Raw genomic sequence first — 25594 nt, forward strand, 5'->3', positions numbered from 1 at the left:
GGGAAAAATTGAAGACATTCCAAAAACATACAAGAGCCACCCCCACCCACTGGGAGACTTTTTCAGGTGCACTGTGGAAAAATTTGTCATGAAAAAATGTGCAAGAGTCCCCCATAAATGAGAACTTCAACTTTATTATTGGTGTTCATTAGTCTGAGTCTAATTAAGCTAGTAACTTTTTCAGGGTTGGCGCACTTGGAAAAAATTAAAGACATCTTTTAAAAAATGCACAAGAGTCCCTTAGAGTCTGTAACATTGACCATTATAGGACTAATTATAAGAACAAATTCCCACATGAAATAAATATATAAATACATGTAATATACATTGTAGTTCAACTTGCAATGTCAATGAAAGCACTTATCATAATGGAACGTATCGTCACTTGGCTGTTAAAACCTTGTATCTCAAATTTTTCTGAAATTACTTAACTGATAAATGTGAGGTGTAACTCGTAATATCTTTAAAATAAAATGTCAAAATTCATCTTTGTGAAAACCTCTTATCTCATTTTTGGATTTACTGCACATTTGTTGCCAATTTGAAATCTCCGTAGATATAGTGATCACCAATATTCGGTTTTTTTTAATTCATAAACTTCTGTTTGTCCAATAATGTTCAAACTAACACCTATCAACTTGTCTGATTTTCCTTTTTCCTCTAAAAGCAAGTTTTTATTTGGGTTGGATTCCGCTTTTTATAACTGCAGCAAAGTAATTTTGCTCTAATTTTATAATTTTATATTTTGAGGACTGCAGGCCTTGATTCCACCACCCAGCACAATTCAAACCACATACATGTGTCCATCGTGCCATTTGAACATGCAAACACACTAGGTCAACAGAATCTACCTTCCTGTCACTTTCCATTTGAGAATGTTTACTTGCATGTAATATCAGAGCTGCCAACTTGAACAAGATCATTCAGTATTTTAAAAGTAAAGAGTCAGTATTTTGGTGAGGAAATCAGTATTTCTGAAGAAATACCATAGAACACATAAAAATGAAACTTAGAAATCAGTATTTTGCAAGAAACCATCAGTATTCTTCTCATTTTTAAGTACTAAATACTGAAAATCAGTACTAGTTGGCACCTCTGTAATATGTGTGCCTGTGGGGGGGGGGGGGTGGGCAGAGGATAGCTAGATTAGGATGAAATATATTTTGATTGGGTATGGGTTCGTTTCCTGAATCACAGAGCAATAATAGTTTACATTGTAACCCCCCTCCCCCAAAATGAAAAAAGAAAAGAAAACACAGACACACACACACCCATCCCCAACACCCACACACAGACACAACACACAGACACACACTATATGGAAAATGAAGATGTTCATATAGGGAAAGTTCTCCCTGGTTTTACTGGTTTTAAAAAAAACAGAAAATAAAAGAAATATATGAGGGTTTGAAGAAACATAGCGAAATTTGATATGAATATCTAAAGTTTTGATTCTGTGATGTCATGTCCCATGTGTTGTATATGTTTGTCTCTTTTAATGGTTCTTGATAAAAGAATGAATCTATTTCATAGAGGCATGTATATTAACATAAGTTTGATGGTATATGCACATGGGAATATTCTTCTGAAAAAATTACATTTTATGGAATGTACATTTAAATAACTCGTGACGTCACAGATTCATAATTTCTTTAATTTGGGGTATATTTTCTTCAAACTTTCACTCATAGCCAAAAAAAAATAGCAAAAATTGTATTCTTTCATTTTCCGAACTTTTAATGTATATACCCGGTAGGTATTTCACAACAAAATATAAAAAATGTATTACAGGGTTTAGTATAGGTCAGATATATTTAGTGAATTTGTCCTTTAATTGCATGTACATTGTAAAATGGAACCTACAGAGGTCAGATATAACAAAATCCTCTCATAAAAAGGTGATTTAGCTGGTGTATTTGTATTGCTTTGTTGTTGTTTTTTACCCTGAGTGACTTTGTGAGAAACATGATATAACAGGTAATTGTAATGTTCTTAAAGTACTCGTTATAGTGAGGTTCACCTGTATTTAGAAAGATCTAATACACCACAAAATGACAAGAGTATTTTTGCACAATCTTGGAAAAATGAGAAAATAAGATGTACTTGTACATGTTTCATGAGATATGATTTTTTAATAAGTTGAAACCTTGTTATAACGAGGTCCTTGGGATTATGAATATTATCTTGTTCTATCAGATTTCTCATATTAGGGTAAATAAAACCAACAAAAACAATCTATAAAGAGCTGGGACCAGCATGAGTACCATATTATGTGAGGGTTTTGATGTATCTGACTGCTTTGTAACGAGGTTCGACTGACTAATAGTATACCACAGTACAATACAATCCAATACAATATTTGCATTTATATAGCACTCATTACTGGATTAATCGCATCGCTTTATATCATAAACATGATATGTACATATACAGTATATACAGTTGAGGCCAGCTCTACTTCGAGGTAAATAGTATACTATTAACACATGAATGCGAATGCGTTAGGTCGGGCGGCTGCATGAACGGTTATTTCGTGGTGCCTAATTATTTTGTGGTTCCTAACGAACTCAGCAAGCTTCATTTGTTGGTCACCATAAAATAATCGTGAGTGCTGCCGCATGCCCTAATGCATGAGCTCAAAATCATGTGTCAATATTTTAATACAAGTGGAATGCCTCTGGCCGTCTCACCTGCATCACGCGGTTCAATATAGCAGCAGTGCTCAGCGTTCAGTGATACATGGTTACTCTTATTTCCCTTTTTTATGAACTAGACCAATAAACTTACAGAGATATGATGGTTATTCAACAAAAAACCCCAACATGGCCAAAGTTCATTGACCTTACATGACCTTTGACCTTGATCATGTGACCTGAAACTCGAACAGATGTTCAGTGATACTTGATTACTCTTATGTACAAGTTTCATGAATCAGATCCATAAACTTTCAAAGTTATGATGGTAATTCAACAGATACACCCAATTCGGCCAAAGTTCATTGACCTTGGTCATGTGACCTGAAACACGCACAGGATGTTAAGTGATACTTGATTACTCTAATGTCCAAGTTTAATGAACTAGACCAATAAACTTTCAAAGTTATGATGGTAATTCAACAGATACCCCCGATTCGGCCAAAGTTCATTGACCCTAAATGACCTTTGACCTTAATCATGAGACCTGAAACTTGCACAAAATTTTCAGTGATGCTTGATTACTATTATGTCCAAGTTTCATCCAATCCAATCCAAATCCAAAAGTCATTTGATATAGCGCCTTTTCCTTTCGGTTACAAAGCGCTGCACACACACTACTCCATATTTGCTTTGGCCACTAAAACAACTGTTCTACACCTCGGAATGATCAGTTTAGTCCTTGCAATTAATTGTCCACTTAGCAGAATAGATGGGATTTAATGGATCATGAATCAGATCCATAAACTTTCAAAGTTATGATGGGAATTCAACAGATATCCCCAATTCGGCTAAAGTTCATTGACCCTAAATGACCTTTGACCTTGGTCATGTGACGTGAAACTCAAGCAGGATGTTCAGTGATACTTGATTAACCTTATGTCCAAGTTTCATGAACTAGGTCCATATATTTTCTAAGTTATGATGACATTTCAAAAACTTAACCTCAGGTTAAGATTTCGATGTTGATTCCTCCAACATGGTCTAAGTTCATTGACCCTAAATGACCTTTGACCTTGGTCATGTGACATGAAACTCGAATAGGATGTTCAGTAATACTTGATTAACCTTATGGCCAAGTTTTATTAACTAGGTCCATATACTTTCTAAGTTATGACGTCATTTCAAAAACTTAACCTCAGGTTAAGATTTGATGTTGACGCCGCCGCCGCCGTCGGAAAAGCGGCGCCTATAGTCTCACTTTGCTTCGCAGGTGAGACAAAAACGGGTTGAGTGTATTAATTTTTACCAAAAAGTGTCTTTTAAAAGGGCAAAAAGCTTAAAATCACCGACCCCAGTCCCTGTGTGTTAGTTCAGAGAACTAACACACACCCAAGCTCAACTAACACATATTCATGTGATGTGAATCAACCGTTTGCATTGGCTACATTTTTCAACCCGTTTTATAATTCTTACTAACGACTTCTCCAATGTACATGCCAATGTAATTGTATATCTCATTTGAATGTATATAACTTCCTGATAAAATTTACACCATTTTTTTTTTCAAAAATGGGTTGAAAATGGAGACAGTCAGAGCCAGCCAAAGTAAAATTTGGACAGGCTGCCCCCCCCACCAAAAAGGTACACTTTAGCTAATAATATGCTGGCATAATTCTAAGCAACATTGTATCACATGAATGCCTGTTTCCATTAATTTAGGTCATACACCATAACCATTACTTTGATTTATTAGGGAAATTCTAAAATCACAGACCCCAGTCCCTGTGTGTTAGTTCAGAGAACTAACACACACCCAAGCTCAACTAACACATATTCATGTGATGTGAATCAACCGTTTGCATTGGCTACATTTTTCAACCCGTTTTATAATTCTTACTAACGACTTCTCCAATGTACATGCCAATGTAATTGTATATCTCATTTGAATGTATATAACTTCCTGATAAAATTTACACCATTTTTTTTTCAAAAATGGGTTGAAAATGGAGACAGTCAGAGCCAGCCAAAGTAAAATTTGGACAGGCTGCCCCCCCCCCCCACCAAAAAGGTACACTTTAGCTAATAATATGCTGGCATAATTCTAAGCAACATTGTATCATATGAATGCCTGTTTCCATTATTTAGGTCATACACCATAACCATTACTTTGATTTATTAGGGAAATTCTCAAATCACTGGTGTAACGGTAATCCAACCCCCTAACCCCCCCCCCTCCCCCTGCAGGTTTTGGGCTTAAGCGCTCTCCAAAATTACAAGCTGTGGAGTTTGGCACAACTTGTCAATGTCTGTATTACGTTGAGTTGCAAATCAATTTAATTCACCTTTACCTCTATTGGTATAAACTAACCTGGTTTGGTCTTTGGTGCTACCTTTATGTTTGGGTTGCCATTTTCACTTAATGTGATATCACACAACTTACCATACATATTCTGACACAATACTGCATTTACATATGTATTGTTATGTGATGATAAGACATATCTCACATATTCAATATTATATCAATACATAATCAATACTTCTACAGGAAATATACCAGCTCCAACTTTCATTAGAAAGTATTACTCATTCTTCCAGCTAAACTTCTGACGCACACACATTTTATGGGTTTCTTATTCACTACATTTCATGTTCTCCCTATAAGGTCAACTCCCCCAATTCAGAGTAAAGTTATGACGTACAGATTGTTTTGGTCAAGCGTCCAAGGTTGACCAACACCTGTTTGATCGTAAAGAGTCTAGACCAGACCAATATAAAAGGGGTTTACTTCTGAACCCAAATCAGATTACTTCAGAGAATGCAGATTGATTGTTAGCTTGTTACAGATTACTTTACAGATTGTTCCAGCATACAGACAGCTACAGAAGAGTTTATATTTTATACTGCAGAGTATAGTCACCATCAGACTTACTCATGTTCCTGTATTATTTGTCATCATCATCACCTTAGTTATCATCTTCAATAAATGTATATATGAACTGTACAGGCTTTGTATTGACTCCTTCATTTTAAGTCTGGTTGAAAGTTAAAGTGCAATCGATCCAACCCCAACACAACAGTATGTACAATACATATATGACAAATATGTGATAAAGTTTCAGGTATTAAAAGCAACAAGATAGTTTTTGGTAAATTTGAAAACATTTCAAAAACTATTTTCCCCTAAAATTATAGTAATAGATAGTCATCGAGCAGTAATGGTATGCTCTAAATATCTTTTATTTGATTTTATATAAATCATTTAAAATATTTATTGAATTGGGTTAGGGTTTCTGAACAAATCTATAAAGACATTGGTAAACAAACTAAACATTGCAGAGGCCATATATAAAAAATTCCTCATCTTTGATGTCTGTTGCATATATATTGTTCAGATGGATGGACCAGGTAGACTGAGTGATGATGACAGTCTAGGTAAGTTTATTAGCCTTTCCAATACTGAAAACATGCATTAAAATCATATTTGGTTTCTTCAGTATATTAAAACTATGAGCTTTGAAGATGCAAAGCTGAATTTCGGAACACCCAATACAAAAAAATGTTTTTGGCTGGCACTCAATTTTCATAAGAATGATGTCAAATTGATAAGTCAATCTCTTTTCAATAAGATGCAAAACTGGAAAATGCAAAGCTGGTATTTGAAACATTACCCTTTTATACCCTGTCACTAACATTAGTAGAGTTAACCACCTATTTAGCACTGTGCGTCTTCCCCAGTGCTTGGTTAAGCGACACAACATGGCTCAAACTGTGAGGAGCAGGTGCTCTTCTCCTCCTCATTAGCGGCATGACAGCTGATGACTGGGATGAAGACAGTCGGGAATAGCCATGCTCCTGGATGCGCAACGACTTGGGTGGCCGTCCTGCATGTAGTCGACTTGCTCCACGTCCCATGTGGCACCTTCGAGCAGTTGATGTGGGTTGGACACCGATCTTTTTGGAACCTTTCAGGTTCAAATGTCTTACTGCAGCATTTTTTGCTGCCAGACCTCGTTTCCTAACTGTCATGGCAGCCCCAGAATACTTCCCAAAGGTATGCAGTGCTGATACCAGATGCGTATCAGTCTTGATACCTCTGTAGCTGGCCAGCATGGCCCTTATGGCGGGTCTATAGAGGTCTGGTGACTGTTTCATCTTGGTGCACAGGTCATCATGCATATTCTGGAATTGTTCTAGGAGCTGGTCATCATCTGGAAAATGAAAAGAAATAAAAATGAATGTCAACAAGGAAGAATTGTGTTTGTCACATGACATTGGATTTACAAGGTGTCCAAAAAAATGTGTGACGTATTGTTGTCTACAGAGAATTGCAGGTCTAAGCTATAATCTTCAGGTCAAAACTGACCTTTATATCTTACATTCTTAATAACATTTATCCATTCAGAATATTCATACCATGTAAGTCATACAACAATTCCAAAAAATAGTAAATTCAAAATTTTTCAACGTAACGAAACAATACAAGCAAAAAGGCATGCAAACAAAGCAAGCCCCCCCCCCCAAAAAAATTAACTATGAAAGTATAATTATAAAAAACGTACACTTATGACAGTTTAATGGTACGGCCCCCGGGTACCTTTGATTGTGTTTTCACGTGTAAATGGCACTGAAGAAATGCTGCAAATCATCACCTGTAGGTTGACTTTATTATAAGACCGGTACTAAATCCTTGATCATTCATCCATGCAGGCCAGAATTAGATGAAGTACTTTCTAAACCTAGTAAAATATAAATTTTGATTTAATTTAGCTTTCTATGATTTGGTTTTTAACAATTTCCCTATGGAATTCTTTTAATCCCCATAGACTTTGAACAGGGACCACCCGAGCCAACAGGTTAAATAATAACCTAGATTCCCATATTTCAAATAATGACATGACCACAATGCCTTTGACCCAATTAGATCCCCCAAATCATAGCACAATGGGCCACTTTCTTGATGGAGGCAAAAAAATATTGAAATATCATTTACCAATATTCATAGCCCTGTCAGAGATCCAATATACCGGTACATGCAAATGAGTCCTGTGACCTTCGCCCTCTGACCCAAAAATACCAGTTAATATTTGTCTTGTCACATTCTACCCTTACGCCAAGTTACATGTTCATGTCTCATAGTATGTAAAATACTGTACCAGAAATGTTCTTCACAAAATGACCTGTGACCTTTGACCCTGTGATCCTAAACTCAAAACAAAGTATCATACCCCTACGATATACTCTCATAACAAGTTTGAAGTAAAACCACCTCACGGTTCTTGAGATATCGACAAAAATAACCCATGACTTTTGTCCACGTGACCCTAAAATCCAAACAAAGTATTATCCTCCCAGGATATACCCTCATACCAAGTTTGATGTAAAACCACCTTACGGTTCTTGAGATATCAACAAAAACAAAATGGGATGGACGGACAACCCAAAAACATAATGCCTCTGGCCACTTCTTTGGCATAAAAACTTGAGCATATTCTAAGTTCGTTGACCCTAAATGACCTTTTACCTTCATCATGTGACCTGAAAACTCATGCAGGATGTTCAGTGATACTTGATTACCCTTATGTCCAAGTTTCATGAACCTGGTCCAAATACTTCCTAAGTAATGACGAAATTTCAAAAACTTAACCTTGGTCAAGATTTAAATGTTGACGCCGCCATCGGATAAGCCTTGCCTATCGCCGCATAGAGTCTCTGCTATGCAGGCGAGACAAAAATTAGATAAACAAAAGGGATTTTTAGAACAGTATTTAGTAGAGCATGCAAAACGGTCTGGCAAACATGCGACTAAAGCCAGCAAAACGATGATGGAACTATCTGAAAAAAGGTAAGGACCATTGGTGCTGGAAGATGTTTGTGCTGATCTTGTCGAGCCTCGAAGATCAAAGTGGTTCTGAGCAGCTGCTTGTGCACGCAGACTTGCAACAGCAGGATTGGGATCAATTTGGCTTGTAGGAATAGATTCCATCTCATCTATTACTGGTTCTGCTGGGAAGCTAGCATCCATGATGGAAATATCTCCTGATACTGAGGGCTGGGTCATTAATCCATCAAAGAACCCTGATGGAACACTACAATTTCCTTTTCATGAAAATTATAGGAGAGAGGCCATTAGAGATTATTCATAAAAATAGTATCATATAAACAAGGCAAAAGCTATTTTGTGTCTCGCCCACTTATGAAAAATAACCAGAAATAACGTGATTTGTGAGGGCACGCAAGAGAATTATATTGAAACTTCATTGTGAAATGACTGGGATGGAATAACACTTGTCATAAGAGCCTTGCATGTAAACTTTAATGTTGACCTGAAAATGACCTTTGACCTTTACCATGTGACCTGCGAGGGGTTTTCATTTATCTATTTGTTCCTGAGATTAAATTTGCACAAGTTAGTAGTTTGTGATCAAAAGAAAATATCAAAATTCTGTAAAGTTTTGTGTGCATGCATACCTCAATTAGAATCAAAATACAAAATATGTTGAAGCATTTTTCTGTGATTTTAAATAAAATTACTAAATTACAATTTAGACAATTGAATTTCATGATTCAGTGAAGTAGTTTTAAATCCCTCAATGATAAGGGAGAAGCATTTTGAAAACTGTGGATGGATGCATGACAGATGGACAGATGTCACACTGTGGCATTAGATCATCAGGCAACATGTGTATATGTAACATTAAAAAGCCCACAAGGGTCATAAGTGCCACCTTACCTTGGTTCCCTAGCATTAGCTCCACATGCAATCCCTCATACTAATCAAAATTATACCTTCTGAACGGCCTTTACAATACATATTTCCATAACGCCAACCCTAAACAAAAACCCTACTGCAACACACAACTCATGTTTCAATTTCTTTTTAACTTTGTTTTTCAACTTTGTTGACTTTTCTTTTGTTACCACTATAATTATATTGGAAACAATTTGGTATCATAATCAATTATATTACATAACTGTTACAATAGTAGCCAGGAAAAAACAACAACAAACAGCAAATGGGTTTTCAGATTATAAATATTTTAAAAAATATTCAAATGCATCCAAATCGTTAACCATCACTGCACTGGGCTATTTTGTTCCATAGAAACACTCTTGGCTCCAAAGAGGCCGATTGCCACAAAAATTTGCCCGCACATCAACAGTCCCGTTAATAGATGGATTGTGGTAAAGATTTAACGAAAACAACTTTATTTCATTAGTTACGATAATTTATGCAAATGAGATGCATGGATATTGTTTCTTTAAATAATTTCATAAATTAAGCATCTTAAAAATCATTTGGGTGCCATAAGTATACTAGAAGACTGGTTAACATTAAAACATGGAAAAATAACTGAAGTATGCTTTCATTCTTATGTATTTTATTGCTTTATGAATTTTTTTATGAATTCTATTGTTTTTCAATTGTTATGTATTTTATTGTTCTTTTTAGTACTTCATTTCAATCAATATCATGTCGGAATAAATTATTTAAAAAGCCAAAACAGGAAAATATAGTGGATTATACCCCCAATTAAAAAAAATCACTTTGCCATTGGTTTTGTACACAAAATGGAAAAAAATAATACTTTTCCGGTATACCTTTGGTCACAAAACGTCATGTGACTCTGTAATGGGTGGTCTGATTTTCGCAAACTTGGTGTCAAAATATGCGCAAGACTTCAAAAAAAAAAAAAACTCATGAAATTGTGTGGCATGAGGTGCAGCTGTTTGGAGTACATGTTTAAATTTGTCTGGGGGGGGGGGGGGGCAGTGCAGTTAAATCATTTTTATTTTTTCGACATAAAGTCTTTGCATGGTTCTTTAAAGGGGAATCCAGCCTTGGTCATAAAGTGTTGGGAAGGAGAAAAATTAAACAGAATGGTGAAAGTTTGAAAGAAATCGGACAAGTAATAAGGAAGTTATAGCTGCTTTACAATTGAGATCACTAATACTATGTAGATTTCAAATTGGCAACTGAGTAAGTAAATTATGACAAGGGGCAAGGACAACTTTCCCATAGGCCATGTACTTTATTATCAGGGATTTGTGGTTTTCTCCTAAGTACCCATTCCCCTGTGGCAGTAATCTAAATATAACCCAGGGAGTATATTGTTTCATGGCCTCGTGAAAGAAAAATATAATTTGAAATAAAACTTTTGGGAAAAATGACATTTTAGCCATAATGTGTATTGGAGTACATGGAAGAGTAGTCCTTGCCTTACATCACTATCACATCCCATATGCGGCCAATTTGAAGTCTCCATTGGTATAGTGATTACCAATATTTACAACTTTTAAAAATTCATAATTTTCTTTTTGTTTGTCCAATATTGTTCCAACTTCCACCAATCAACTTGTCTGATTTTTCTTTTCCTTATAAAAACAAGTTTTTATTTGGGTTGGATTCCCCTTTAATGGAAAACCTTACTTTCATAATGTGTTGTATTTTTCTGTTTTTTAAATAAATATGTTATGCTATTAGTGTATAAATCAAAATTTAAAAATATATTGAACCTCCAAAAAGGCATCTATCTGAGAAGGGATGTGAGATGAGAATTTAAATCAGACCATCATGCTTACATTATTTACATGTGTGTATCAGCATTTTTGTTTCGTTTAGTATGGATTCTTGAATACAGAATAGAGGTCTATTCATTCTATTGACATATTTGCATCTTTATCAAAATGCAGTGAAATTGTACAATTAAGATTTGGAATGTTTCTCAATATGGAATATCACATAAAGAAGTGAATCCAAGCTTGAAATTCCAAATACCATATACATATAAAATTAGATATTGCTTCAAACATTTACCTGTTGCGATCTTATACAGCAGTAGTCTTGACTGCGGGTCATTGACTGGGACAAAGTTTGTCGAAGAAACATTGAAATGTTTCACCACTGCTGCCTGGTGTTTGCAGGGGGCTCCAGTCTTCCCAGCATGACAAGAACAGTGTCCAAGTTCCATATCGACATCGTACCCCCTGTCTTGCGAAGTCTGACTTGTTACGATGAACTGGGAGTCTGAGAGCTATAACCAAAACAAAAGTTAAAGCAATAGTTATACAATTTACACCATTACAATTTACTGCAGCTTGACAATAATTTAATGAACATTTCTACAATTACTTATTCTACATATTGGGATATAAGCTCTTGACTCAATAATCTTACTTATAATCAAGTAATCAACTTGTCTCCTGACTTTTAAAGTAATGTTTTCTGATGTTTTTATGTTCTTCAAATGTTTGCAGACTATCTTCAGCATCTGGTAGGTTCTTACATAAGTTTTGAAAGCAAAAGGTTTGGGATTAGATTTAAAATGTGGAAAACTTGTTAACAAATTTCATATTAAAATCATACATGATATGAAGTATAGGCAAAACCTTCCACACAAAAAACAGGTTTCCAAAACGATGAAATCGCTAAACGTACAAGTAACTCAATTGATTTATGTTTAGAAAGTTCAGAAAGCATGCCATTTGATTGTAAGCTGGGTTTGCACCTCTGTTTTGGGGGTGATTCCTGTTTTTTTTTAGGAGGTCTTCTACTTTCATTACCTGTCTGATGTCATGGAGCTTGATTGATTTCTCCTGGGGCATATACCTAGAGGCAATCACATTCTGCAGGCGTCCATTGGCTACATCAATCAGCCGTTGTTGGTAGTATTCATCCAGAAAGGTGGACATATAGTCTGCCAGCTGGGGAATACTGAACGCCTTTGTCCTTTCCAGGATCTTATCCTTTAGGACACGCATGGCTGCCTCGCAAAAATTGTTGGTGTTATTACCACGCACCTGGAGGTCAAGTCGACAAGCAATTGCCCACTTCTCCTTCCTCCCATAGTAGCCAGTAAGATGCTCTTTGAATTTGCTGTTAAAGTGAAAAAAGTGGCAATCAGTATACACATAATGTTAAACATCTCAACTGTTTCTGCATACATATTTGATAAAATCCTAGACAAATTAAATCTTTCTAGTCAAACTCATTTATTTGTTAATCTAAAAGACTATTTGAAATATATATTTTGAAATCATCTTCTATAAGAAATAATTTATCATTATCGTTGAATTTATCATCATTGGATCTATATTATACATATTGCAATGGTCATAATTTTATGCAGTTTCAAATAGCCCAGGCTATTGAGGGTTAACATACATGTAGACTCTTCTATTATATGGGCATTACATGATAATATAATGGGGGACCCTCTTCCGTAATCTCAATACATGCATGCTCACTAATAAAGCAATAAAGTTAACTCACTCGGACAGGGTTGTGTCTTGAAGACTCTCCTGGTACAGTTCCTCAAGCTCCTCCTCAGTACAGGCGTAGATGAGGCGCTTTAGATGTTGGAGGTGATTGGGTCGCTGCTCCTTGGGGATTTGGTTTTTGCCATTCCACAACCATCTCCACGTGGCTTGGAGAACATGGAACACGCAAAGGAGTGTCTGACTGGCAGGGAAAACGTGACTGATGGCATTCTGTTCTGCTGCAGAGTCATCGGTCATGATGAGAGCTGGCCCTTGGACTCCTCTTCCTCCAAAACACTTCTGGGGAAGGAGAGAGCGGTACAGCTTGAGGGCTGCCTCAATCACCCCCTCTGCTTCACTAGAGGTGATGAGCACCCCCAGAGGAAGGCCACCTGCACAACTATGCGTCAGCAGCAAAAAGACACTACAGCCGTACCTGTCCATGTTCGATGAGGCATCGATGAATACCAGCTCTGAGGCATGTTTCACTTCTTCATGGACCCTCTTCATTAGCGGAGTGCATATAGCCATCACAACTTTGTTGTCGCTTGTTATATCAAGCGCCATGCACTCTGAGCCCACTTGCGTGTTGTAATGAGAGATGTACGTTCTAAGGCTATGCAGCATCCCCTCACCAGTTGACTCCCCAAACTCTTCTTTAAATACCTTGCGGTACAATCTGGAAAGAACAAAACATCGTAATCAATTAGTCTAGATGCCAAAATCCAAATCCAAATTCGTTATGATTATTCTGATAGTACTTTATTTTCCAGAATGATTGCTGCTATAAAGATTCTTATTCATTATTATTATTATTATTGTTATTATTATATTATCATGGTTATTATTATTATCATTATTATTAGTGATACAATTAAATAAAATCAGTATTTGGCAACAAAAAAAGGTACGTTGCTTTCACAAGTACATAATTTGAATATTTAAGCCAAAGTTTCCAAATGCGGAAACTGTGGACATAATCCATTCAAGAATTTCTAAATGGTGAAACATAGGCAGAAGCCAGTCAAAGCTCATACAAGTATGCTTTTTTTTCAAGCCAGTGTTCGAGCAGATTGATTCTTCAAACGTATCCTGCATTTTCTTACAAAATCTGTTTTTCTGTATTTTACCGTCGGTTGGCAACATAACAAGTTTTCTGGGGGCCTTATTATAATGGAAAGATAATAGTCATGTTAATCTACCGCATTTGAAGATGTAACACATTACACACCACTATATTAACAAACAAACATCTGCAATATATGACATGATATGATATCCTAACTTACAGTTTACTGTTGAATTAAAATCCTAATACATTCAAGCAGGGAGAGGTGGTCTAATTTGCATCATAGTCAAGCTGTGCAATTCATGATTTTTTCTTATTTTTTCACTCTAGTGTACATGGTATGATCAATTTACAATCAAATTCAAATTGTTAATTTGCATAATATGCAAATTATAGTATACTGCTTTCCCCATGCTTAAAAATTTTAGGACTTAAAAATTTTAGGACTTTTAGGAATTTAGTGACGATATCATAACAAGTACATTGCAATATTCCTGTGGAGTTTCTATTGTTGCAATATCGATGTGCCAAAACCTTTCTTGAATAAATTTTTTTTTTTATTTGGGGTAATAAAATTTAAAAAATATTTTTCTTATTCGGGGTAATAAAATAAAAAAAAATATTTTTCTTATTCGGGGTAATAAAATAAAAAAAATATTTTTTTTTTATTCGGGGTAGGGATGGGAGCTATTTTGGCCCCCCTTCAGATCTCCTAATCAAATTTAATGACCCACTCAAAAATTGTTACAGGCGTAAAACACATCAAGACTAGTAAGAATTAAAAGAAAAAAAACATCATTTTTTAAATAGTTAATTGAATTATGCAAATATTCTTTTTTTTGTATTTCTTTGTTTTTAAAAGGTATTTGTTTGTTGTTGTTTTTTGAAGAATTCAGGTCTGAACTTTATGAAATAAACTAATAGCATAGACAGATCCAATTCTGATTCATTAACACTCACCGGTGGGCGAACTGCACATCAGGACATACAGCCCTATCAGCTGCCTTCAACAGGTAGTTGGCCCCATGTTTCAACTGAAGCTCGTATTTAATCATGTCTATGGCCTGAGTAGGGCCATATTTCCTTTTGAAGAGGGAGATCAGTTCTTCTTTTGCCTCCTCCGAGACATCCCGGAACTTCAGGGCGTCTGCACACATAATTGGGTGATTATGTATGTATGATAATCTGATCTCAGCTGGGTACAATGGGAGGTGGTGATCTTTGCTCCTGTTAAAAAAAAATAATAGAATAAGTATACACACAAAGAAAACTGCTTTTTATAAAGTATGTGTAGATTTATCTACATGTTTTTAATTTGTCTACTCTTTCTTTCTTTTGGAAGAATAATGACCTTATATACAAATAATTGTTTACCTCTAGTTGTTAGTACTTAGAATTTAATGACTTCTATAAAACTTTGCAAAATTTAATGATGTATGGTTGGTACTGAAAAGAAATACTGTGCAGTAATTGATAATGTTAAGGTAATGCTACATACAGATCCAGCTTTGTTAGAGAGCTCATTCCAGCAATATAACATTTTGAATTTTTAAAGGGGGTTCTTCGGGTGCCCCAGAAAGAAAATTATTTCAGTAGGTAGGAGAAAACCTACTTTGTATATTAAAGCAGAATATTAATTTTAAAAGTTAAATGCCATTTATTTGAGGAAAATCTATGAAATAACTGAAATGTGATTGAAAAATGGTTCGAATTGCAGTCCAAGTATCCTTGGATGACAATTTAAATTCGAAAATAATCATCATTTATGTGCAATTTGCTGATTACGTATTAGGCCAAGTAAAAAAAGAAAGTAGTTGATCGTCCAGGTTTTTTGAGAGCGGTGATGAGGGAGGTCCTTACTATTTGCTATCTTACTATTTTTTTTAAAAACAAGGAGGCATTTTCTCGGCCCGATTTTTTACATCAGTGATGAGGAAGGTCCTTACTATTTACTATTTTTTTTGCTATTTTTTATTCTAATGGTTGTCAGGCCATGTCAAGCTCGAAATATGTGATCGATGCATGCTTAAAGGACAAGTCCACCCCAACAAACACTTGATTTGAATAAAAAGAAAAAAAATCAACAAGCATAACACTGAAAATTTCATCAAAATCGGATGTAAAATAAGAAAGTTATGGCATTTTAAAGTTTCGCTTATTTTCAACAAAATAGTTATATGAACGAGCCAGTTACATCCAAATGAGAGAGTTGATGACATCACTCACTCACTATTTCTTTTGTATTTTATTATATGAAATATGATATATTTCTATTTTCTCGTCATTGTCATGTGAAATGAAGTTTCATTCCTCCCTGAACACGTGGAATTCCATTATTTTAACATTTTGTGCTTCAGGCAAGGAGGTCCTAAATCGTCAAAGTCGTAAAAATTGAAATATTGTATGATTCAAACAATAAAAAACAAAAGAAACAGTGAGTGAGACAGTGAGTGACATCATCGACTCTCTCATTTGGATGTGACTGGCTCGTTCATATAACTATTTTGTTGAAAATAAGCGAAACTTTGAAATGTCATAACTTTCTTATTTTACATCCGATTTTGATGAAAATTTCAGCATTGTGCTTGTCTGATTTTTCTCTATTGATTCAAATCAACATTTCTCTGAGGTGGACTTGACCTTTAATATTAATAATAAATGAGTAGAAATGTATGCATACAACAATTGATTGGAAATCTAGAAAATATACATGTATTATGCGATAAAAATCTATTGATGTATTTATACTGATGTATTGTAAAACAAAATGTTAATGTCAAGTGAATGATTTAAACATTATTCTATATTAATATAGGCCTATATATATTGTAAAGGTAAAAAAAGCATGGGGGTGGGGTCATTTTCATTACCATGGAGCCATGTTTAGTTTTCCAGAGCCAATCTCTTTTTTTAGCTCTGGGCATGGTTTCGCATCGCAGTTTTCCAGCTGCTTGTATATTCATTAACATGTTGTTTAATACTGTTCAATTTTTATTCATTTTCTAATCAAATGTTAAATGATGATTGAATTAATTGTTAATTGTTCACACAATGTTTATTATTTCATGTTTGTAACTCTAAGTGTTAGATATATTTACTAACTAATTTTTAGTTTTACAATTTTCCATCAAATTGAATAGCTCAAGGAAGAATAAAGTTTATCAAATTTGAACAGAATTGGCACTTCTTGGAATCCCATTAATGATTTTCAATCTTCATAAAGAATAACCCACATGAAATTATTTTTTGAATATTCAATGCACTGCCTGCTGACGTTAGAAAACTCAATTGATTTCAAAATTCACATGTTGCGCCAGCACAGTCAATAACATCATCCCAGCACACAAGTCATGCATTACCCAACAGAGTCACAACAAGCACAGTCAATCACCGTAACACACATCGAAGTATAGGTGCTATCACTCACCAAAAACCCGCCGAAATACAAATTTACGTCACTAAAATTGATTTTTCTGCGCCATATTTCCAAAGCACGTGACGGATTAGTTCAGATTCAAGAAGCGGGGTCCCCGAAAATGCACTAAAAATGAAGAAATCCGTGATCTTCCCCGAGTTTGCAAACTTTATTTTCTTGCTAATTTATGATGGTATCTTCAAAATTCCAATAGAAAACCAAATCAGAATTTTTTTCTTTCTTGCAGTTACGGCGATATCGGACTTTGCAATTGTTTTTGAAGTTGCGAGAGAGATCCCAAAGCAAATGAGAGCAAATCGCTCGCCAATTTTGTGATTTTTTTCGCTATTCAGCAGCCATAAAAATAGTAAATATCAAGAAAATTGATGCTGCAATGAAAAAGGGAACATCAAAAAAGGAACATCACGATTTTTTTTTTTTTTTAGCCAATTTTTGAAAATAGTAAATATCAAAAATTTCCATGCGGCGGCCAAAATAGATGCGCGCGAGGACGATCAACTACTTTCTTTTTTTACTTGGCCTTATATGAAATGCGCTATTACTGGGTAACACATATGTGAGGATATGTTAATTTTACATAAGCATACATTTAACCATTATTATTGAATTTGGGGAAAATTAATAAAATATTTAAATCAATCATAATTATAATCCAGATTAAAAATCAAAACCAATTTTGAATTATCCCTTTAAGTATCCCCCCCCACTTCTTTTCAAATGGCCATTAAAAAGTACCTGCTGACGGTGCGCCCTTCGTACACTGATTTCTTAATGGAGACAACCATGTCAGCTGGGCAGTTGGTGTTCTTAGAGGCCACACGACGACCTGCATTGGTAGACTCCTTTGCTGGTCTTGTGTTGTGATGGCACCTGTATGCTTTCTAGATGAAAGAGAAAAGTATGTGTATTTGCATTTTTCTATAGATTACATGTACCTGATATGAATCCACACTTGGGTGAATTGTGTACATTATGGTGTCGTGTCTGTTGAATGATGGTTTAGTTTTGAAAAATTCATCAAAATATTATTAAAAATCTCATTTGTGATCTAAAGTTCATGTAAACCTGTATTAAAGGGGAAGTTCACCCTGACAAAATTTTTATTGCAAAAATAGCAGAAAAAATAATAAAAAATATTGCCAAAGATTTGAGAAAAATACATCAAATAAGTAAAAAGTTATTAGAATTTCAATTATTTGATTTGTGACATCATATGCGAGCAGCATTCCTACATCTAGCGAAGGTAAAAAATCAATGAAATGTCATTTTCTCAGAAAATTGAAAATGGTTTTCACTGTACCTTTTGTATATCAATAGACAAATCATTTCACACCCGATCATGAATAGAAAACAATTTTAAGTCATCAGAAACCATACAAAATTTGAAATTCATGCATTTTATATATGACGTCACATATCCAAAACTTTTAACTCTAATAACTTTCTTACTCTTTAACTGATTTTCCTCAAACCTTCACCAATATTTTAAAATATTTTTTCTGCTATTTTTACAACAAAGTTTTCTTCAGGGTGAACTTCCCCTTTAACACTGCATTATGTAGACTTGATTTGTGCTCCAATCAAATATTATTTTGGATCATTTTTGACTCCTACAACACAAAAAATCTGAGCAAATTTTGTACACCACAGTGCACTCAGTCTGAAATTTCAGTCACCATTGCTGAGATTTGTTATCCTCCCAGAAGTGATATGCACCATGGTGTTTCATTAGACCTGATGATTATGTTTTGTAAGCTTTTAAACAAACATACAAATCAATCATCATGTTATTTTCATTTTGTCCAACAGAGCGTCAATAGTCTGAACCGCCGTTCATTTGAAATATTTATGACTCATACCAGTATATCTTTCAATTCTATTGTTTACAGATCTATACAGATTGTTTATTGATACAGAGTTACAGATACAGAGATTGTTTACACATACAGATTGTTTATTGATACAGAGTTACTGTTGGTGAAGATTGTATTTGAGGTAGACCTACGTAACTTAAGATTACCCATCATATTTTTATACTACCCGACTGATTATAAAATATGTCAAATATATTCCTGTCATGCAGACTTGCAGTATTAAAAAAAAAGATTTTTAGCAGTTAAGAAGAATTTGCTAAAGATTTTAAAAAAGTATTTTCAAAGATATGCAGACTTTGATTTTGTCTAATGTGGCTAATTAACCAATTCTTCTTGTAGCATTTACTTGAAACCAAGTTTTTTGCAGTCTACGAGTACGTTCATACCTTAAAAACGATTTTCATTCCAACTGAAGGAAATGTTCGCTTCACTCGCCAAGTGGTTGATGAAGCCTCTTGGAAACTGTCCAGCCACTTGCCAAAATCTTGTTTTGAACGCAGATCAAGGCGAATGGTTGCAGCAAAATGCACTTCATCACCCTGGGAGAAGTTATCTACGTGGCACGCATGGTAAGTATAGCCCTCAGGTAAAATACTCTGGTGAGGGAATAAACAAATGATGTCGACATAATTAAAGTCACACACACAGATGAAGCAAATAAGCATACATTAGACTAAATAAAAAAAAAACAATTATAAAAACAAGGCAAACACCAAGCGTTGTCTCGTCTGCATATTGCAGTCATGAAGAGAATGTATGTCAAAACTATGCTACATGTATATGACTTCCGAGGCTGTCAGCAGTTTAGGGGGTGAATTGTGGTTCTGACAGTTTACATATGCAATAATGCTATAGGCCTACTTTATCCCTAGGAAATGAGATAACACCCCGGGGGGGGGGGCCACTTCCATTCACGAGTGGATACCATGCGCGACCATGGGGTCTCGAAAAGGACCCTAAACACGTAATTTCCATATTCTGAAAATGCACCCCGTAACAAGTATGGGCGTGTGAAACCCTATACCCTTAATAAGTATTGGAAACAAAACGATACCCTTGGCAAATATTCCCTGAAATGAACCCCTAAACAAGTACAGGAATGTTTTATTGTTACGGGTCCTTCGGTCGTCGGCTTTGCCTTATTTGGTTTAGTACGACCCCACCGTCTACCCCTCGCAAATAGGACTCTAAACACGTAGTGTTGGGGCAAAAAGGGCATCCTTTACAAAACATTTTAATTTCGTTTTATCATCCCCGCAAATTCGACCCTAAACACGTAATTTTCCTAGCGAAATAGATACCCTTTTTTCATTATTTTTGTGTTTTTGACACCCTTATCACGTTACGTACGTAACGTGCCCTATCGTGAAAAGGACATCCTTTTTACGTGTTTTTTTGGTCGCGCATGGTATCCACTCGTCAATGTAACTGGCCCCCCCGGGGATAACACTAAGAATGCTGTTAATACTATGAAGCTATATGACTGAATAAAAGCCTGCAGGAAATTAAAAAAGAATATAAATACAAAATCAAAAACCTACAAATACATGAGAAATTTAATAAACAAAGAAGTTCCATATAAAAGAAGAAATTGCCACTTCCCCTCAATCTCAGGTACAGCAATTGCCCCTCTATGGGAAATAGATCTGCCCATTTGCTATAATAATACATGGATGTCTAGACTATTCTACTTTTGCCTATAGGGGTGTAAGTTATGAAAATGTGAAGGGTTATTCATTTAATTTTGACTTGTTCTCATTTCTTATTTCTGCATCAACCTTGTTCAAACTTGGTACAAATGATCCTTGGTTGATACCATGTGTGTGTTCATATTTTTTTGAAGACTTTGTTTAAATCATTTTTTTTTTTTTGCATCAATATTGTTCAAACTTAAACACAAAATCAGTAATACAATTTTCTGGTTGATGAAGATGATAATTTCTAAGCTTATTTAGGGGTAAAAAGTCACTTTTTCTCATTTTGTTATTTCAAGGTCAATTGTTCAAGCTCTCTAGGGGTCAAAAGTTAACTTTTGATACCGGTAGTTTTTTATGTGTATAGTATTCAAATGTATTCAAACTTGGAACAAATTATCAGTGGGTGGTACAACATATTTGTTAAAGAGGATGGAGAGGTCATATGTCATCTAGGTGTAAAAATGTACAGTGTGCAAATATTTTGCACAATGTACGTCCGACCCCTTTAAAGTGTACGTCCGACCCCAAATAGATCAGCCTGTAATTAAAACAAGGCAATGCCTATATAAATTTCTTTCCTTCATTTCCTTTAAGATTCATCCTTTAGCTAACAGCTCATATTACCTGCATCACAAAAATCACAGAGATTTTGACATGAACTCTAAAAGCATAAAACCTGTTTTCGTCTGATGTACGTCCGACCCCTCACATTTTTGCCCATATTTTCTATTCTTCATATTGCAGCCTATTCCTGTCATGGTGTAATGATAACGTAGGTCACGTGTTATGATATACTAAAAAAAAATAAAACACAGCCAACCTGAACACTACTATCAAATCAAAGGAGATACAGCTCTTAAATGTGTCCGAATGTACTTCCGACCTTTATGGAATGACCCTACTACTTGTTATATATAAGAATAATTGTAAAAGAATTTTAAAAGCAATTACTTTCATCTATTAGTTATTTCCCTTTAAGGATAGCCAAGAATTGTAAAGAACTTTCCAGAATGTCTTTTTATTATGAAGGCCTTGCCTATTTAAAGGCTAAGGAGTTTTATTGTTGAATAGGGAAAAGCCAAACATTAGAATTGTATTGGTAGTGGAAATGAACAATAGGCTTAGCTATGTTATTGACACTGTTGATTTCAATGAGGTCATTCAAGAGTGTTCTGGATTTTGACTGCTCCTGAAAGGAGAAAGTTTTTTAGAAAATGCTAGAACCTTCCTTAATAGTGAATTCTAGAAGGATAGCTGTAATGAGTATATAAAGCTGGCAGATTCTTCAAGATCATCATCACATCATATGAGAGCAGGAGATCACATCACATCATATTAGATCACTTGATCACCACATCATATGAGATCACTTCACCAGATCAGATCAAAGCAGTTTATTTCCACCTGGAATATCTATATTGTGTGGAATTATTTGCCCACCATCAATGAACTGTTTGCAGTTATTTTGAGAGAGAAATTATCAGTTCTCATTGAGATCATCAACATCATCAACCTGTTCAATGAACACGCTTCAACCCATGGATTGCTGAAATTGACTGTTAATCATCATCAACATCGTCTTCACGGCCATTTCAACTTGTTACAGTGACTCTTATTATTCATCGTACTTCAACATCAGTTTCATCATCGCCATCATTGTGAATTTTCGCCAGCCAACTGGGATCTTATCATTTGGACCATAAAATTGGAATTACACCAGAACTGATTTCAAGAGACGTAAGACTATTTAAGCTTTATTAGTTTGTTTAAGTACTTATTTATTCCCTGTAATAAAAAAAGGGAATCAAGTTTAAACTTTATATCTCCCTGCCACCCCTCCATGCCAACATAAGTAGCGCATCTAATTTTGTCTTAAGGAGAGCAGCAATAGACATTTCTACTTTGAATCAAAGTTTGATCGATGAACAAGCTTCGTCCTACAAGATCGTTGGAATGTTACAAAAATTCCTTCTTTCCTGCCACTGCCAGGTTATGGAATTCCCTACCTCAGGACGTCGTAGACAGCACCTCAGCAAATTCAAGAGTGAGGTGCAACATGTCAGACTATGTTAGTCTGCATTTGTATGTAAATATGTAAATATTATACATATGTTTGCTTTTTTTACCACAACTTCAACGCTGGATTCTCAGCAATCAGCATTCAAATCCACAATACAGTAACTTAGGCCTATATAGGAAGAAGAGTAAACTAAACAGTAGAGGCGCACGGCCAATATTGGAGACTGTCTCTAATGTGGGAGATTATCTCCAATATCAGAGACTTTTGTAAAGAATTTGGGTATCCAATTTCAGAGACAGTCTCCAGTTTTGGAGTCCAATTTCCTTTGTTTACATTTGCTGCAAAAGGATTACCTTGGCGGCAAATAAAAATGTGATAAGCAGATTCCTCATGAAAAATTACCACTTTTCACCGTCTACTTTCGTTTTGATAAGGATTTTTGTTGTCAATCACACACAAAACAAATGGGCTTCTGACCTCAGTGAATCAAAATTTTAGGTGTAAAAAATCATGCTTTTGTTGGTGTTGTTTCTTTTGTCCTTTTGCAAAGCAAGTCTCCAATGACAAAATGTGGGAGATTGTCTCCCCTATTCATTGGAGAGTCTCCCATATATTGGCCGTGCGCCTCTACTGCTAAACTATGACTATGTATTAAACTGGTCAGCCTTACATATTAGTAGTACTAATATGTAAGGCTGACTAGTTTAATACATAGACATAGTCATAGTTTAGCAGTAGTATTTTAATAGTATTAGGCCTAGTACCGTACTAGTAGTAGACTCTACACTACTAACTAGGCAGCCTTCCAATTAATAATAATTCTATGTTCTGTTAGTTTTAGTGCTTAAAAGTGAGGAAGGCCGCCTGGTTAACTCTTTTCTAGACTACGTTAAGTTGGAGTCAAATGAGCTGGGCTTATTAAACGTGTCAAGACTTAGTCTTATTTTTATTTAGCAGTAGGCCTAGAGGCGCACGGCCAATATATGGGAGACTCTCCAATTTTTTATTAGCCTAGGCTAGGACTAGGTAGACAGAAAAGACTTAGATATAGATCTACCTGAATGGCTGCAGGAACTGTTACCCCTTCACCACATTCACAGTTTCTCGATGTAGACGTCATTATGGCTACGAGAAGCTTCAAGTGCAGTGATGATCGTAGGCCTAGATACTGTCTAAGATAGATCTACTGATCGAAGACTGAAGAGGTAGACGTTGTCGAACTCGAAGTCTATATACGCTACGGTAGAGTACAGGCTGCTATGCTGCTGCTGCATGTGTGATTTGCAAAGGTGATTTGTATAGCGCGCGCGCGAGCGAGATCGAGATAGCCGAGGCATTCGTAGACAGATAACGGCCTCCCCTCAAGTCGCTCTTTGGCATTAAATTGGAGAATCTGACGCGTTAGCGGTACGGTAAAAAAACACGCGTCCCGGCCAGTAGAGCAGCGGCCAGCGCCAACGGGGCATGCAATGGCGGTGGCAGTGCAGTGGTCGTGGCAGTACACCGACATCTAATATTTTGAGACAATTTGAGAAATAAATCAAAGAAAATTGTTATAGAACTTACTGTTTAGCCTTCTACAAATGACTTTGAAGTCGCTGTCCGAATCTGACCCGTGTTCCTTTAGTTTTTGATGAATTATCGACGGACTTATCAACAGCAAAACGGCGGTCCCGGTAGATGGAGTTTTCTTTTTCAAATATTGCAATTGGCGGTTAGACGTGCGCGCGCGTACGTGCGTGCGATAGAGCTAGCTAACAAGCAGCCAAGCGGCCCTGCTTGCCAACGCGAAAGGGAGGGGGGGGGGGTGCATTAAAACCAAATCAGGGGTGTCTTCTTTTTCCTCTCGATTGGCTCTGGGTTGGAAACCATGATGGCGTGTCACTGTTTTCCTTGGATCTTGGAATCTATGAAAAAGTTTTCGATCCCTTCACTTTTTTTTCCTGTATTCTCTTATTTTCTTTTTTATTTTCGTTGTCTTTTTTCTTTTCTGTTAATCTTTCTTTTCTTCATTGCCTTTTTTCTTTTCTTGTTTTTTCCCCTTAATATATATTTTTTTACTCACTCCTCATCTTCCCTTTTAATTTGCTTTTGTAATGATAGAAATTGAGATTTCATTCAGTAGATTTCTTTTCTGTTACATTGTACTATACCCTGATGGCGGCAGGGAATTTTGATAGGGGTGAGGGAGCAAGACCATGTGGATAAATCATTTCAATCAAGTAATGATCGGCCTATAGAATATCTCTCCTCTTTATAAACGCTGTCCACAAGTGGGAAAGAATAATTAGGGCCTAAAAAATAGAATTAGAATTTTGAAAATATCATTTGTAAAAAAAAAAGAGAGAAATAATTCATGATTGGAAGCAGCTATAATAGTGTACAAATGGGTTCAGAGGGGGCTTTTGACGTTGCAGACAGACCAAATCAGGGTTTGCGGATGGGAATTTGATAGAGGTTGGGGGACCAAGACAACCAACAGTGAATTCATTTTGAGCAAAATATGGGGCATTGCAAGAAACTTGCAATCGAAGCAATCGAATGCAAATTAATTTCAGACTCCAAAATCATGAGAGTCATACTTTTCATTGCAAACTTGCAA

At 35.6% G+C, this 25594-nt stretch overlaps 2 protein-coding genes across 2 annotated transcripts; both read right to left on the reverse strand.

The window, feature by feature from the left end:
- Positions 1 to 5278: 5278 nt before the first annotated feature.
- LOC121411926 lies at positions 5279 to 12315 on the reverse strand. The gene is made up of 3 exons (XM_041604834.1): positions 12201 to 12315; positions 11455 to 11671; positions 5279 to 6847 (listed from the first exon to the last, which is right to left on the reverse strand). The coding sequence occupies exons 1-3, from the start codon at positions 12240 to 12242 to the stop codon at positions 6348 to 6350; spliced, it is 759 nt and encodes a 252-aa protein (XP_041460768.1). The 5' UTR covers positions 12243 to 12315; the 3' UTR covers positions 5279 to 6347.
- On the reverse strand, positions 12273 to 24157 carry LOC121412154 (the record flags this gene model as incomplete). The annotated part of the gene is made up of 6 exons (XM_041605060.1): positions 24050 to 24157; positions 19662 to 19871; positions 18137 to 18282; positions 14926 to 15192; positions 12910 to 13575; positions 12273 to 12513 (listed from the first exon to the last, which is right to left on the reverse strand). Coding segments are annotated over exons 1-6 (1593 nt in total), but the record flags the coding sequence as incomplete, so codon positions are not given.
- Between the last annotated feature and the right edge of the window lie 1437 nt (positions 24158 to 25594).

The sequence above is a fragment of the Lytechinus variegatus genome, chromosome 3 (assembly GCF_018143015.1).
Source record: "Lytechinus variegatus isolate NC3 chromosome 3, Lvar_3.0, whole genome shotgun sequence".
NCBI lineage: Eukaryota > Metazoa > Echinodermata > Echinoidea > Temnopleuroida > Toxopneustidae > Lytechinus > Lytechinus variegatus.

Coding starts and splice junctions, on each gene's coding strand:
- LOC121411926 (XM_041604834.1), bottom strand. CDS start 12,242: ATGCCCCAGGAGAAATCAATCAAGCTCCATGACATCAGACAG. Junction 11,672..12,200: donor AGCTCCATGACATCAGACAG/GTAATGAAAGTA, acceptor TTTTGGTTATAG/CTCTCAGACTCCCAGTTCAT. Junction 6,848..11,454: donor GCTGTATAAGATCGCAACAG/GTAAATGTTTGA, acceptor TTCATTTTCCAG/ATGATGACCAGCTCCTAGAA.